General features: G+C 40.8%; 2 protein-coding genes across 3 annotated transcripts in view; one reads left to right on the top strand and one right to left on the bottom strand.

The window, feature by feature from the left end:
- LOC115151024 (neuron navigator 1) overlaps nucleotides 1-3394 on the bottom strand; it is a 152862-nt gene extending 149468 nt beyond the window's left edge. For both annotated transcript variants that reach the window (XM_029694926.1, XM_029694927.1), the window contains exon 1: nucleotides 3083-3394. The gene's annotated coding sequence lies outside the window, so the exon portion shown is untranslated. The remainder of the gene's footprint in view (nucleotides 1-3082) is intronic.
- A 9059-nt stretch (nucleotides 3395-12453) lies between these two features.
- On the top strand, nucleotides 12454-16280 carry csrp1b (cysteine and glycine-rich protein 1b). The gene is made up of 6 exons (XM_029694921.1): nucleotides 12454-12649; nucleotides 14037-14146; nucleotides 14686-14854; nucleotides 15144-15273; nucleotides 15683-15776; nucleotides 15932-16280. The coding sequence occupies exons 2-6, from the start codon at nucleotides 14038-14040 to the stop codon at nucleotides 16006-16008; spliced, it is 579 nt and encodes a 192-aa protein (XP_029550781.1). The 5' UTR covers nucleotides 12454-12649; nucleotide 14037; the 3' UTR covers nucleotides 16009-16280.
- The last annotated feature ends 1247 nt before the right edge of the window (nucleotides 16281-17527 follow it).

The following is a 17527-nucleotide window of genomic DNA, read 5'->3' as shown; positions in this document are numbered from 1 at the left end:
ATCAAGGAACGTACCAGGTACAACCCTAAATCCATAAACACGGGCACCCTCATAGATATCATCCTGACCAACTTGCCCTCTAAATACATCTCTGCTGTCTTCAGCGATCACTGCCTCATTGCCTGCGTCCGTAATGGGTCCGGGGGTCAAACGACCACCCCTCATCACTGTCAAACGCTCCCTAAAACACTTCAGCGAGCAGGCCTTTCTAATCGACCTGACCCGTGTATCCTGGAAGGATATTTACCTCATCCCGTCAGTAGAGGACGCCTGGTTATTTTTTTAAAGTGCTTTCCTCACCATCTTAAACAAATAAGCATGTCCCATTCAACAAATTTAGAACTAAGAACATACATAGCCTTTGGTTCACTCCAGACTTGACTGCCCTTGACCAGCACAAAAACATTTTGTGGCGGACTGCATTAGCATCGAATAGCCCCCGCGATATGCAACTTTACAGGGAAGTTAGGAACCAATATACATAGTCAGTTAGGAAAGCAAAAACAGAAATTTGCATCCCGTAGCACAAATTCCAGAACGTTTTGGGACACTGTAAAGTCCATGGAGAATAAGAGCACCTTCTCCAAGCTGTCCACTGGGAGAAGGTGCTAATCGAGAATTTCAATAAGCATTTTTGTACGGCTGGCTTTCCACCTGGCTACCCCTACCCCGGCCACCAGCTCTGCACCCCCCACAGCAACATCTGGCCCCTCTTTGGACACTGTGTTAACAAACCTCCAGATGGGCTTCAATGCCATACAACACTCCTTCCATGGCCTCCAACTGCTCTTAAATTTAGTAAAACTAAATGTATGCTCTTCAACCGATCGCTGCCCGCACCCGCCTGCTCAACTAGCATCACTACTCTGGATGGACTCACATTAAGCATCTCCGATCCAAAATTACATCTATAATTGGCTTCCTATTTCGCAACAAAGCCTCCTTCACTCATGCTGCTAAACATACCCTCGTAAAACTGACTATCCAACCGATCCTTGACTTCGGCGATGTCATTTACAAAAGAGCCTCCAACACTCTACTCAGCAAATTGGATGTAGTCTATCACAGTGCCATCCGTTTTGTCACCAAAGCCCCATATACTACCCACCACTGCAACCTGTATGCTCTCGTTGGCTGGCCCTCGCTTCATATTCATCGCCAAACCCATTGGTTCCAGGTCATCTATAAGTCTTTGCTAGGTAAAGCCCCGCCAAACCTCAGCTCACTGGTCACCATAGCAACACCCACCCGTAGCACGCGCACCAGCAGGTATATCTCACTGGTCATCTCCAAAGCCAACTCCTCCTTTGGCCGCCTATCATTCCAGTTCTCTGCTCCCATTGACTGGAACGAATTGCAAAAATCACTGAAGCTGGAGACTGATATCTCCCTCACTAACTTGAAGCATCAGCTGTCAGAGCAGCTTACCGATCACTGCACCTGTACACAGCCCATCTGTAAATAGCCCACCCAACTACCTCATCCCCATATTGTTATTTATTTTTGCTCTTTGGCACCCCAGTATCTCTACTTGCACATCATCATCTACACATCTATCACTCCAATGTTAATGCGAAATTGTAATTATTTTGCCACTATGGCCTATGTGTTGCCTTACCTCCCTACTATTCTACATTTGCATACACTGTACATAGATTTTTTTTCTATTGTGTTATTGACTGTACATTTGTTTATGTGTAACTCTGTTGTTGTTTTTGTCGCACTGCTTTGCTTTATCTTGGCCAGGTCGTAGTTGTAAATGAGAACTTGTTCTCAACTGGATTACCTGGTTAAATAAAGGTGATATAAAAAATAAATAAATTTAAACAATAAGCTCTTGATGTCTCTCAAATACATCGTTACAGTTGTTGGTTAGCTAGCTATTTGCCATATTAGCATAGACGTGATATCAGTCAAAACATCTTAAAACAAGACATTGTATCAAGAATAAGATAAAACTATCTGTGACGAGCCACCTATGATTCTCCACATGGCAGGTTCTTGTCATTGTTGCTAGCTATCTGGCCATCCAGAATCCCAACAACACACGACCTACTGCCCCACTGAATGATGCGCATTGTTTTAGTGACGTTGTCAGCTAACCCATCTATTGAATGAGAGAGGGTCCTCCATGCAGCACTATACAGGTCTGCTAACAACCGCTTCTGAAATCAACTAAATTATCTAATTTCCCCACAGAAATGAATCTGACAGTGTATTATTGGCTCCGCAGATTGAGGACAATTGCATGCATTGATGGAAATGTATCCTAAAATGGATTTCCTTATTTAGACCAATTATCTCTTCAGGACATTATCATTACAAATAGCCTATGTGAGCGTGTAGTTAAGTCATACATTTGTTTAAGAACACATTCATTTGTTATTTTAAACACCAAATATTGAAATACAACTTTGGACATGGAGAATTTAAACCTTAGTTGAAGCAGACCATATATTCCCGAGGGAACAAACACAGTTTTGTTTAAAAGTACGGTATGTGTTGGGAGGAAGGGTCAGCTGATTGCCAAGATGTCTTAACAGAGGAAGACTATTTTCTTCTGACTAAACAGCCCGCATGCACATGATCATCACGTCCTGCACTGGAGTCATTATCAGTAATCATAAAATAATGGCAGATAGGCCTATATCAATGCTCTTAATACTATGAATTTAAGATGTTAAAATATCTATGAGAGTGGAATACATATTTCATTCCATGTTAGATTATTATTAGATTATTAACACATGGCAGTAATAGCTATCTTTGAACTGCATGCATTAATAACGTAGAGATTATTTAAATAGTCTCGATACAATTTTGAAACCACCTAAGATGGCAAATAACCCATACCAAAACTTGTCCAACTAACACCTTGTTCAACTAACATCAATCGCTACATTGAAGTAAATATAAAATCAAAACTACATTGAAAAAAACAATCATGGTCACTGCAATCCAGTGCCAAGCACATTGTCTTGAAGCTAGCCTCCCTGAGCTCTAAGCTAGCTCTGCCTTCCATACATGAGAGGTTATCTTGGCAAAGCTGCTTTACAAAATAATGCTGGAGGGAGACACTCACCAGAAAGAAGACTCCTGGTTACCAGTCAAGATCTTCTGGGCTCCATGTAATTAGACTGTACTTGACCAGATCGGCACTCCCACTCAGGTCTGTCTCGTCTGTCCTCAATGGGGTTTTCCTGGATACATAAATGTTTAAAAATGTTTGTTTTTTTCTTATAAAAATAATCCAGTGAGTAATCACAACTCTTCCTCTTCACAATGTAACAATGGACCTTAGAGCATGAAGTTCCTTTTCCACTGACTTCCTCTCTCTCACACACACACACACACACACACACACACACACACACACACACACACACACACACACACACAAAGCTCAAACTTACCCCCCCAACCCCACATGCACACACACACACAATCACAAGTAGCCTACACACTACAAGCCGGAGCGGATGTCCACAGGACAAACAGACAGTGGGCTAGTGTTGGTCCAGGGTCCTAGCTATTTATAGGTTCTTTAGTGTAGCATGTCTCTTCCTATGAGAGTGAGGAGGCTGGAGGAGGCAGACAGACCAAGCACCACTCAGGGACTCTCTACAGCCTGATGTTCCCACTTCCTTGTATAAACCTGTCTCTACTCCCCACCAGTTTCACCTTTTCTCAGCCTCTTCGATCGGAGGAAAATTATGAGTATAGTATCTTGGTTTGCCTTAAGGGAAGTACTGAGTGAGATCCATGAACAGTATAGGTATGACTAAGCAGAAATACAAGGGGAGTTAGAATGAGACATGGCTACTTAGCACATGGTCATGTGTCATTGCCATTGATTATAGTGTATATTATTGTTATTGGATACAGTGATGTGTTTTATGTGTTTTATTGTAAGAACTGCAACATAAAGTACAAGATTCAAGGAGTAAGCTGGCTATTGAGAGACACTAAATCATAGATAATCATCAAATCAAATCAAATTGTATTAGTCACATACACATGGTTAGCAGATGCTAATGCGAGTGTAACAAAATGCTTGTGCTTCTAGTTCCGACAGTGCAGTAATATCTAACAAGTAATCTAACAATTCCACAACAACTACCTAATACACACAAATGTAAAGGGATGGAATAAGAATATGTACATATAAATATATGGATGAGCGATGGATGAGCGATGGCCAAGTGGCATAGGCAAGATGCAATAGATGGTATAAAATACAGTATATACATATGAGATGAGTAATGTAAGAAATGTAAACATTATTAAAGTGGCATTATTTAAAGTGACTAGTGATCCATTTATTAAAGTGGCCAATGATTTGAGTCTGTATGTACTGTAGGCATGGTCCATGGTCCATACTGTAGCAATTTCTGTGATTAGAGCACTGTCTGTTGGTAAGAAAGTAGCATTGCAAATTCTCCCGGTTCTGAATAGTGTCATGTGTATTTATCTTATTTCATTAGCTCACTGGTGTTTTCTCAGCCCCTATCATTCATTTACAACCCCCATTTCCTGTTGTAAGGTCGTATTTTTTCAACCTAGTTCAGGGGTGTCAAATTAATTTTGCCCCAGGGATCGCATTCTGTTTTCAACGATGTCCGGAGAGCCGCACTGAAAATGTGTTCTATTTCCTCGCTGTCTACATATGCAAAAAATAGTCCTCTATCCATCGTTTTTGGGAATTTTCAATGCTCCCTGACTGTCTGGCTTTCATTTCGGTGATTATTAGTGAGTTGGACACAGTCAAGAAACAGTATGAATGTAGGTCTACTGTATTATCATTTGTGCAGTTTTGATTTGGTTTGAATCATTTTAAAGTATTTTGACTTTGTTTCCCCCCCCAACAAAATATATATAACAACAAAAAAACTCAAACCAACCGCAGGACGGATTTCACCCCTTGTGGGCCGTATGTTTGTAAATCCTGACCTAATTGTTAGCTAAGCTATTGTTAGCTTGCTAGCCACATGGTTTCAGTTCGCTAATATAGTGTACGTTTATTTTGTATTTTGTTGCTTGATCATCTGAGTGGGTGTGGTGTTTAGGAGGTCATGGACATTTGCAAATACCTACGAAGTAGATTTAAAATTTCTCATTTCATTTTCATATCGGTTGATTATTTTGTTTGTATTCCCGCGCTTCACCAGCCTCTCCAATTGTGTGTGATTGCGGACCACAATTCGGGACGTTCCTACATGTGGGCATAGAAAGAAATAGTAATGGCGTCTTTTTGTAGGCGCAATCTCCGCAATGGTTCGTTGGACAAAGCCTATGGAGAAAATGTATGGCATTTTTGTAGGGATTTGGACTAATGCCAAAAAAATGGTATGTGGTAAACACAGGCTTAGGAGATCTTAAGTTTTGTTCTATGACATAACGTGAATTTTGCGGAACCTGTTATAAAAAAAAGCACAAAGCACATAAAGGCTTCATAATTCATAAAGGTCATGTTAACTGACTGCTATTATCTCATATAACAAAACATATAAGACCTCCGAAGCCTGTGTTAACCTCCGACATTTATTCCAAAACCCTATTATTTAGGGTTAGGGTTAGGGTTACATACATTTTTCCCATAGGGATGTCTGAATGAACCAGAGGTAACTCATTTCCGGGTTTTAGGACTACAAGATGGCGAGCTCTATTTCTACATCTCCCATTGGTTCCTGCATGATCGCCTCCAGTCTTCATGCTTGTGTGACACTTTTGATATTCTGTGGGAAAGTAGTGCTGTGGGAAAGCAGTGCACAACAGGCAGGGGCAAAGTACACTGTCTACCGTTGTCCTAGCTAGCTAGCTACCATTCTCGCCTGCTATGTACTGGAGTCCAGTGTCCTTTCGCTACCGCCTGCCGAAACCTGCCTTCGCCGCCATTAACAGAACTGCGGGAAAGCAGTGCCCACATGCAGGAACACCAAGAATTGCGGGCCGAATTGCACCCAAAACGTGCAACCAGGGGGTCCCCAGGACCAAGTTTGGGAAACCCTGCTTTATATGACTGGAGACAATAGCAGAGTCTTTTTTTAATATGACAAAAATGACAAGTTAGCCAATACTCTGCTGACACTGACAAACAGATAAATAAAAATGACGTTGTCCGCAACTATCTAATAGGCCTACGAAAAGGGGAGACACAAATATTATATGATGTCCATCTAAGTTGACCCAATGATAAAGACAGAGAATATGTACACTCCGCTGGTGCCAATAAGATAAGTTGAGCATTTTCATAACTAAAAGACAGATTAGAGTCTTTTCATTGTCTTCTCTTTACAGCAGTAGCCATTTGCTTTTAAAACTATGTTTTCCCAGGATTGTAATTTCATATACTGCGATATGCCTGGCTGGGCCTCATTCACTGACATTCGCAACTTAACAATCATCAATATGGTATTTGAAATCAAATCAAATACATTTGTATTTGTCACATGCACCGAATACAACAGGTATTCACCTTACAGTGAAATGCTTACTTACAAGCCCTTAACCAACAATGCAGTTTTAAGAAAATACCTAAAAAGTAAGAGATAATAATAATAATAATTAAAGAGCAGCTGTAAAATAACAATAGGGTTATATACAGTGGGTACTGGTACAGAGTCAATGTGCGGGGGTACCGGTTAGTCGAGGTAATTGAGGTAATATGTACATGTAGGTAGAGTTATTAAAGTGACTATGCATCGATAGTAACAGAGAGTAGCAGCAGCATGGAGGGGGGGGGGAGCAATGCAATGCAAATAGTCTGGGTAGCCATTTCATTAGCTTTTCAGGAGTTTTATGGCTTGGGGAAGAAGCTGTTTAGAAGCCTCTTGGACCTAGACTTGGCGCTCCTGTACCACTCGCCGTGCGGTAGCAGAGAGAACAGTCTATGACAAGGGTGGCTGGACTCTTTGACACTTTTTAGGGCATTTTGGGCCTATTTGCCACACGTGCTGCCACAATTGCGGGCCCTTCTGACAGGCTATGTGATTTTTTTGACCAGATTTGCTAACACATAACCGATGGTATACAAGTATATACCCTTTTTCTCTTGGCGCAGTGGTTCTCAATCCTGGTCCTGGGAACACGAAGGGCTGCACAGTTTTGTTTTTGCCTGAGCACTACACACCTGATTCAAATCATCAAAGCTTGATGATGAGTTGCTCATTTGAATCAGCTGTGTAGTGCTAAGTCAAAAACAAAACTGTGCAGCCCTTTGGGTCCCCAGGACCAGGTTGAAAACCACTGCAGTCTTGGGACATCCATTGGGACATCTTCATCTTAATCTCTGTATATGAGGACAGAAAACATCAAAGAAACAGGCTTCATTATACTTCAATTAGACAGCACTGAATATTATGTTGCTGTTATTTCTGTTCTTTGTTTTTCTCTGTAGGGACTGGAACTACACAAAAGTACCTGCCCTATCCAGAGTAGTTTACTCTCTCTGTGAATAATGACGTACAACGATCATACCCCTTAAAAAAATGCTGACCTACCCTGTTATTGTAATGGTGAGAGGTTTGCATGTCCTGGGGGTATGATATTTTTGCGTCTGTAACTTTCTGACTCATCCCTATTCACGATTCATTCAGGCCTATCCGTGATCATGGTAGCATCCACATAAATGTAGAAGTGTTAAGAAACATATTCTATTCTTATTTTGAATAAAAGTGGTTCCAAAATGACTACATTATTTACCATTCATTTCTATTGGGCACAAAATAATATGAAACACAAACAAAACAGCAAATGCATCCAACAAGTTTTTAGAATCTCGTACTTGGTGTAATCTTTGCGTGCTAAGAATTTGGGATCAAATACTAAGCTGTCCCAATACATTTGGTCCCCTAAAGTGGGGGGACTTTGTACAAAAAGTACTCTCATTTCTAAAAGGGTTCACCTGATATGAATGGAAATACCATGTACTGTTTGGTTTGGAATTAGGTCCATTCATGTAATTAGCAAATAATTTGTTGATAAGAGTAGACCACTCACAGGTATGTTGAAAGAGGGTTTTCCTGGTACATTGTCTGCTTTAGGCATGTGGTTGTGATTGTTTTATCGAGGTACTGTGCCTGTTTGTCTTTTTACATAATTAGATTTGGCCCTTGCCTAGATTGTGGGCCACATTGGTATGCTCTGTTTGACTATGCTTTAGGGCAGTCGTTCCCAAACTTTTTATAGTCCTGTACGCCTTCAAACATTCAACCTCCAGCTGCGTACCCCCTCTAGCACCAGGGTCAGCGCACTCTCAAATGTTGTTTGTTTGCCATCATTGTAAGCCTGCCACACACACACTATACGATAAATGTATTAAACATAAGAATGAGTGTGAGTTTTTGTCACAACCCGGCTCGTGAGAAGTGACAAAGAGCTCTTATAGGACCAGGGCACAAATAATAATATAATAATAATCAATAATTTTGCTCTTTATTTAACCATCTTACATATAAAACCTTATTTGTTAATCAGAAATTGTGAATAACTCACCACAGGTTAATGAGAAGGGTATGCTTGAAAGGATGCACAATAACTCAGCAATGTTGGGTTGTATTGGAGAGAGTCTCAGTCTTAAATCATTTTCCACACACAGTCTGTGCCTGTATTCAGTTTTCATGCTAGTGAGGGCCAGGAATCCACTCTCACATAGGTACGTGGTTGCAAATGGCATCAGTGTCTTAACAGCACAATTTGCCAAGGCAAGAAACTGAGCACAGCCCTATCCAGAAATCTGGCAGTGGCTTCTGATTAAATTACATTTTCACAGAACTGCTTGTTGCAATTTTCAATGAGGCTCTCTTGTTCAGATATCGGTAAGTGGACTGGAGGCAGGGCATGAAAGAGATAACGAATCCAGTTGTTTGTGTCGTCCGTTTCGGGAAAGTACCTGCGTAATTGAGCACCCAGCTCACTCAGGTGCTTCGTTATATCACATTTGATATTGTCCGTAAGCTTGAGTTCATTTGCACACAAAAAATCATACAATGATGGGTAAAACCTGTGTGTTGTCCTTGTTAATGCAGACAAAAGAGCTCCAACTTCTTAATCATAGCCTCAATTTTGTCCCGCACAGTGAATAAAGTTGTGGAGAGTCCCTGTAATCCTAGATTCAGATCATTCAGGCGAGAAAAAGCATCACCTAGATAGGCCAGTCATATGAGAAACTCATTATCATGCAAGCAGTCAGACAAGTGAAAATGATGGTCAGTAAAGAAAACTTTAAGCTCGTCTTTCAATTTAAAAAAAAACTTGTCAACGTGAGATGATGGTAAAAAAAACGGAATACTTTGCCCCTTGATAACCAGCGCACTTCTGTATGTTGTAAAAGTGTTACATTGTCGCTGCCCATATCAATGCATAATGCAAAAAATACACGAGAGTTCAGGGGCCTTGCTTTAACAAAGTTAACCAATTTCACTGTTGTGTCCAAAACATCTTTCAAGCTGTCAGGCATTCCCTTGGCAGCAAGAGCCTCTCGGTGGATGCTGCAGTGTACCCAAGTGGCGTCGGCACAAACTGCTTGCACGTGCGTTACCACTCCATGTCTCCCTGTCATGACTTTAAAAATATCCTTTCATGTTGTCCTGGTTTCCAGTGGTTTGCAGAAGAGGATGTCTTCCTTAACTGACCCCCCCATAAACATAACGGACATATACCATGAGCTGTGCCAGGCCTGCCACGTCTGTTGACTCATCCAGCTTTAACGCATATAATTCACTGGCTTGTATGCGAAGTAGTAATTGTTTCAAAACATCTGCTGCCATGTCACTGATCCGTCGTGAAACAGTGTTGTTTGATGGAGGCATTGTCTGTATAGTTTTTTTGGGCCTTTTCCCCCAGCATTGTCCCAGCCATATCCACAGCAGCAGGAAGAATGAAGTCCTCCACAATAGTATGGGGCTTGCCTGTCCTAGCCATTCAGTAGCTCACCATATTAGACGCTTCTAGCCCCTTCTAATTAATGGTATCTGTTGCTTTTATACATGTCTTACTACTCAAAAGTCATCTTTATTCTCGATCAAAAAACTCCTGTGGCTTATTTTTCAAATTGTCATGTTTCATTTCTAAACGTCTGCGCAAGAGTGAAGGTTTCCCGCGAGAGAGTAACGGTTAATGTGATTGGATGTTAATTATTTGACTAACCTGTATTTGACATGTTGTTGCCATTTCGCTGAACACTAGATGGTTTCATTTTATTTTTGGCAGTGAAACGAGGCTACTCAGGCGAGAAAAAAAACTCAAATGTATAGCTCCGTTGGAAAATATAAATGTACTGTTTGGAAATGTGAAGATATTTTTTTGGTCTCCAGTGAGGCGGGGCCATTTTATTTCATTTTATAAAATATGAATAGCATTTTTATTTGGCGTACCCCCGACTTCATTGCGCGATAGGTATTTTAGATAGCGATAGGTATTTTAGACTCCTGGATAGGTATTTTAGATAGCAATCTGGTGCCCAACGGCAGAGTTGATGACGTGGCACACAACCATTTGTTGATGCATGCTACATCTGAGCAGGGGAACGCGACACACATCATTGTATCATCTCTCTCTCAACATGTTTGTCCCATTGAGGGATAAAATAACAGTTTATCCCAACAAAAATAATGTATCTAGGCTAGGTAAAATGATTTTGCTCTCAAAGCTCCAAAACTCCCCAAAATTGTAGGCCTATTTAACTTCAGCTTTGCCTAATGGCCCCGCCCCTGGAGAAAGTGAGTAATCCTTTCTGTAAACACTTTCAGTCTGCAATCATCATAACAAACACCTTATAAGGCATTGTAGCCAAGACACAAACTTCACAGACTGGGGAATGTCACAGACAGATCTAATATCATACTGGCCAACAATCAGAAGCTGTTGTATCTTTAATCAATGCAATACAATGTTTTGCTTTGCATATCATATCTCTTGGTAAGAAGTCCCAGACAGAGGCTATCTTGGATTGCTGGCATGTTATTATGTTTAATCTCCTCTTTCCATCATCACCCTCCCCTTTCCTTCCCTCACTTTCTCCCTCTATCCCTCTCTGTCTAGCCTCATTTACACCTTGCACTAACGTGAATTTGTGATCTGATCGATATGATCCAATCACTATCTGATCAAGGTTTGTCGCATCTACACATTGTATTAAAATGTGTCTCCTATCCATCCACTGTGTCCACATTGTGACCAGATTAGCTAATGCCTCCCTGTATGCAAATTATTTGACAGATATTCTTAAAAAATATTATGAATTTAAGACAATTACTGATGCCATAAGTCAATGGTGCTGCCTTTCAACGATTTTAGAGGCCGGTATCATTATGACTTAAGGGTTGTTCCACCTATTAGGTGCCTTTTGAGGAGTGTAACTTGCTGAAAAAAGTAAAGAGCACATGATTTCCCATGTCAAGAGGTTAAATAAAAAAATACTATAATAAGTGCCCATTAAGTGTAACAGGGTTGACCGTAACAGGGTTGACCGTAACAGGGTTGACGATTTCATCTTAAATCAGCCATAAATCCCCTTGTGACAGGAGGAATGGAAGCTTGTTGTGTGTAACAGGGAGGGGCAATTGAATGCAAAAAAAAAATTAATTGTGAATAAATGTCTAGCCTGTCTATCTATGCCTGTCTATCACGGTGAACGTGTTATGCTCGACTCGTTCAGTTTTCCACCACTAGACACCAGAAAATGGCCAAAAAGAGTAGAACCAGCTCACATGCTCTTACACTCTGATTTGACTATTAGATGTTGAATGTTTCTTTTGAAAATAAAAAAGGAATAGTTTCACCATATTAAAACAAGAGTTCAGTTCTCGTAACAGGGTTGACCTTAGATCAAGAGACAGGTTTTATCCTTACCTTTAAATGAATAACTAATCATATTAAATAAATGAAATGACTTTGTTAAAGCAACAAAATAACTAGGGCTTTACAATGATGATGAAAAGCTGGGAGATATTTTGGGTTAAGTTGGTTAAAATCTTCCTAGAACTTCCAGAGGGACATGTTAAAATTGTGAATTTTCATGTAAAAAAACCAACATATTTATAGAATTTTCCATGTGGTCTATATTAGAGGACACTTCATTTAATATAACAAGCTTTTAAAATTCTATATTAGTGCACAATTTCTACTTAAAATATCAAAGTCTGGGTTTACATAGGGACGCAAAAGGCATTTATTTTGTGCGATGACCCTTAAAAAGATCACAATCGGATCACAATGGCTTTTGACCAATCAAATCAGATATTTTCACATCAGATCTTTTTCAGAGCTGGTCTGATTCGTCAAAAGACCAATTAGTGAAAAAAATATAAGAATTGGGCTGCCTGTGTAAATGCAGCCAACGTGTCTTTTAATTGTCTACACCTGTGGACAAGATCAGGGGTGCATGTTAGCACCAGGTATAAACAGGGCTTCTCTCACTCTCTATTTGTTTTCTCTCTGCATCTCTCTCGCAAACCCTTTTCCTTCAGCCATATAAAGCACTTTATTTTTCTCCTCCTCTTTCACAGTCTATGTGTGTACCCAGCAGACTCCTCCCTAAGTCCCAGCTTGGTTTGTTTCTTTGAGTTCTTTTAGACTGAAGCCACTCCAGAACTCCACTGTCAGAGATCACTCTACAACCAGGGAGTTTCAGCCACAAACACTACAAAAGGTAAGATGGGACCATCTCAACACCTACCAGCTACTGTAGCCACTGCTTTCATGATGCATAACAGTAACAGGCCACAGAACACATTCAAAATGTTTATTACTATCCAAGACTGCACAGATTCTTCTGCTTTTTTGCTTTAAAAGTGCAGGGCAGATCACATCTGATGTGCTAGAAACTTACAGGGTAAGAATGGTAAAATAAGCTGTTGTAAGTAGGGAATTAATTACTGTGTGTGTTATGATGATGACCTCAGCTTTTAGATCATGATGGATGACAGAACACATTGTTAGATGTCAAATCACAAATGTTTTGGCAGGGTACATTCATGGTTCTATTTCCTGAGCATCTGCAGGAAAGGAATCACAACTCAGGAAATGATGAGTAATGTCTGTGACCAGCTTCCTATGTAATGTGTTGCTCAAAATGATATTTTTTCAAAAGCAATATTCTGTCAAGTTGCCTGACCTGGTCAGTGACTAAGGTCATGAAGTGACTGCTAACATGTAGTTGAATTGCATTAACATTTTGGTAATTTAGCAGACGCTCTTATACAGAGCAACTTACATGGACAATTAGGGTTAAGGGCCTTGCTCAAGGGCACATTGACAGATTTTTCACCTCGTCCACTCTGGGATTTGAGAAAGCGTTGTTTCGGTTACTGGCGCAATGCTCTTAACCACTAGGCTACCATAAAATGAAGAGAATTTCCTGTTTACTCAAATTGCAGATTAGCACCTTCTGTCTTGGTGACATATTTCAACAAGAGAGATTGAAGTACAATACACTCATCCAACAGCAATTTATTTAAATTCAATAGTAGACTTGATAAGTTGGGTTAGGTCAATGACTGTTCTGAATGAGTGTTCTGGCACCTCCCTAGCCTCAGGAGGAACTTTGAATTTCATGAAAAGGAGAATAAACAGTGAAAGTGCCCGCAGGTACTGTAGCCAAACCCAGCAGCAGTTTTAACTCTAAGGCCATTCCTTTCTCTTCATTTTGAATACATTCCTAAAATACCATACATTTAGACGAAAGGGTATCTAGAGGATACCCAGGCTCTGTTTAAATACTGTATGTTCTCTCATCTGTAAAGTTGTTGATTACATGACCAGAACCCTAGTTATAGTCTGACTGGTTGCACTTCTCTCTTTTTTGTATTTTTTTTTGTGGTCAAGTCACAAGTTCTGGAAAAACTTCACATTGTATACACAGCTTCATGCATTCCTCCTACTGTAGGTCTCCTACCATCCAATGTGTGTCAGGAACTGTAGAAGTATACTTGCTTATTTATATGTAAGGAACTCCTCCCATTCAGTGGGTGTCCAACAGAAGGACCCACATACCGCCCATTTCTATGTAAGGAACTAACACTTCACTAACTCCGCAGAATGCCTTTGGGAGGAGGAAATAAGTGTGGCTGCTGCCAGAAGACCGTGTACTTCGCAGAGGAAGTGCAGTGCGAGGGGAAATATTTCCACAAGTCCTGCTTTCTGTGCAGTAAGTGAGCCGCGTGAGGTCATCCCGTTCTTTCGTAAACCACATTGACTTAACTACTAATGTACCAATTATTCTGAGCTGACATTAAGAGCTCAGGATGGAATGTGAAGTATTTGGCACTCGGAGGAAGCGGAGCATCCAAAGGTTCTCGCTAGCATGTCCTTATTTGGAGAGGGAGAAATGGATGTGTCACAGGCCTTATATGGGAGAAAAGGTACCAGAGAGTGATCTGGCTCAGATGACTGTTAGTTTGAGTTAACTATGCAACTCTCTTGCCCCCAGAGTCAGAATATTAAACTAATACTGTGGTGATCCCATAATGTCTTTGCAGTGACTCAGACTCTAAAGAGTCAAATGTCTGCAACTACATGGCCTGTTGCTGATAAACATAACACGAAATGACCTCCAATTGGAAGACTGTTAGTATTGGTCTGTAGCTTCTAAACTGCTTGTGTTGCTGATATGGCACAGCATTGACCAATCAGTTCAACGCCACTAAATCTGTCTGTCTCTTCCTGCCTAAAATATTCTGCTCTTAGTGGCATGTAAGAAGAACCTGGACAGCACAACGGTGGCCTGCCATGTGGATGAAATCTACTGCAAATCCTGCTACGGCAAGAAGTATGGGCCAAAAGGCTATGGCTTTGGTGGGGGAGCAGGGACCCTGAGCATGGACACGGGGGCACATCTTGGAATCAGACCTGAAGAGTAAGGAAGTAATCTTAGTTGTATGTACACTCCATACCAATAGGTCTCCCAGGGCTATTTCCACAGCATTGCTGATATTCATCATTCCCTGATTTAAAACCTGGGATAACATAACATTACATTAATTAATCAATCAATTGGGGATAAAGGAAAACCTTGAGGCCTGACTTGAATGCTGTTCTATGTAGTTTAATCATAACAAATCTAACCACAGTAAGTTTGCCCACAGTGAGCTGCATAGTGTTAGTCATTACATATCCAGTCAGATGGTCCGTTTGTTCATCAACAGGCAAGCAGCCCACCGCCCCACCAACAACCCCAACGCCTCAAAGTTGGCCACTAAGTTTGGCAGCTCAGATGTGTGCCCGCGCTGCGCCAAGGCTGTGTATTCTGCCGAGAAGGTGCTCGGCGGTGGAAATGTAAGTCAGAGTTCTGGGCTGATTCTGTTTTTTGGAAGGGGGAGAGCTACATTATGGGTAGTCTCCAAAACCCTGCTTCTCCTGAACATCATGGGGTGGTTTCCTGGACACAGATAAAGCCTAGTCCCGGACTAAAAAGCACTTTTAATGGAGATTCTCCATTGAGCTTGCTGTCTAGTCCAGGACCAGGCTTAATCTATGTTCGGGAAACCGCCCATATATTTAACAGTACTAATGGCCATACTGTATCAACGGCTGCTGTGGCGGTGGGTCAACTGAAATGCATGATTGGGGATATCTTATGTGTTCAAATACTGTAATGTGAAGGAGAAGTACCAGTTATTGTTGACATACTGTATCTGTGCAGCTCAGTGCTGAGACAACACTTCTCCTAATCTGTCTTTTCCAGTCCTGGCACAAGAGCTGCTTCCGCTGTAGCAAGTGTGGGAAGGGGCTGGAATCAACCACTGTGGCTGACAAAGATGGAGAAATCTACTGTAAAGGTGGGTGTACTCTATTTCTGAACTTCTACTGTAAATGCATCAAAACAGAATTTAATTAAACTAGAGAAAATACAAATACTGTAGCATCTGTTATCAATTTATGTCCCTTAGTATTTATATACATTATATCAAGTATACTACCTTTTCATCCACAGCATGTTATGCCAAGAACTTTGGTCCAAAGGGCTTTGGGTTCGGCCAGGGGGCAGGAGCTCTGGCACATGCTCAGTAGAGCTCAGGCCTCCTCAGACTTCTAAACATTTGGACTGCAAATCCCTGGATTCCCCAGTCAACCTGTGTAATCCGGCTCTCATTCCAGCTACTGGCAGAGCCTCAATAGCAACACACAGTGCACAGTTTACCTATGTGCTTACCTTACCAGCGGAGTTAGAAAAAACATGAGCAGCTAAGATTTGGCATTAATGAGGTTAACCACTAAGAGAACCAAGAATTACCAGCTTATTCACTTTGGCCTAATAAACTCCTTTTTGCAATTTGAATATACACCAAGTGAGTCAGTTTTTATTGACAGTAAGATGGACACATCCTGGTTTTGTTTGGCAGTTAGTGAGTTTGCTTAATGGGGCAATTTATCAGAGGCAGAGTGAAAGAAGAAAATTATAAAGTATTGTAGTCCAAGGCTATGAATTCTGAAGACTTGCATTGATCTTATCCTATGAGATGTACTGTATCAAATACTGTGCACATTAAAAGGTAACAAACTAAGAGGGAAAAAAAGCAAATGGGCTTGAATGACAACCGCACACCTGGCCACAAAGAACCTGGTTTTTAAAATATTTTTGACATCAGCACAACCTAGAGTCAGAAAAGGAGGTGCATATGATAGGTAAATGATACAAAACCTTGCTGAGAGCATATTCAACTGACAATCTCTTAGATTACTATTGGAACCAACATTTAAGTTTGTTGGCACAAGATGGCGGCAAGGTTTGAGCATTATAAACTAATGTAAATCATTTATCCACAGACAAGTGTAAAACTAACTCAATCCACGCATTCTGTGAATGTTAGTCCAAAATGTATGGGTAGAGCTAGAAAGTTGCCTGTCAGAAGTATTACAATTTAAACTTTCAATCTGTCTGCATATTTCAATACATGGCATATGGGCGTATTGTGAGATGCCCAATGGGCTGGATGATTCACTTCTCACTCATCTTGAGAGAACCTGAAAATCAATGTTACATAATTAATACAATGGGGAAAATATTGAAACAGTATGGGTGATGAGAAATAAATTGGTACCATTTAAGGCCATGAGTCAACCATTGTCATTTGATGGGGAGAAGAGCTGTCTGGGTAAGTTATTAGAACAATTTTTACCCACTGCAAAATGCAACGGGGCACTATAGAATTCCACTCGTACAAAAAGAGGAATTCCTTTTCAATTCAGTCAGTGGTCGCATTGAAAGTGTTAATGTTTTATTTGAATTATAATTGGCGGGGAATTCAGACCCGAGATACATTCCCTTTTCACACTCGTCGAGCATTCTGACCTACAATTTAAACATGAGGAAACGCATGGGCAAGCCATTTTGTGGTGGAGATCACAAATGGAGGTGTGGCAGATGTGTACCATAGGAGGAGTTATATAAGAACAGGCCCATTGTAATGGCTGAAATATAATTAATGGGATGGTATCAAACGTGTTTGACTCCGTTCTATTTACGTCATTACAACGAGCCCACCCTCCTATAGCTCCTCCCACCAGCCTCTGGTGTATACAAATAAAT

Source organism: Salmo trutta, chromosome 16 (assembly GCF_901001165.1).
Source record: "Salmo trutta chromosome 16, fSalTru1.1, whole genome shotgun sequence".
NCBI lineage: Eukaryota > Metazoa > Chordata > Actinopteri > Salmoniformes > Salmonidae > Salmo > Salmo trutta.
The sequence above is the reverse complement of the archived record's forward strand: the minus strand, read 5'-3'. Positions and strand labels throughout refer to the sequence as shown.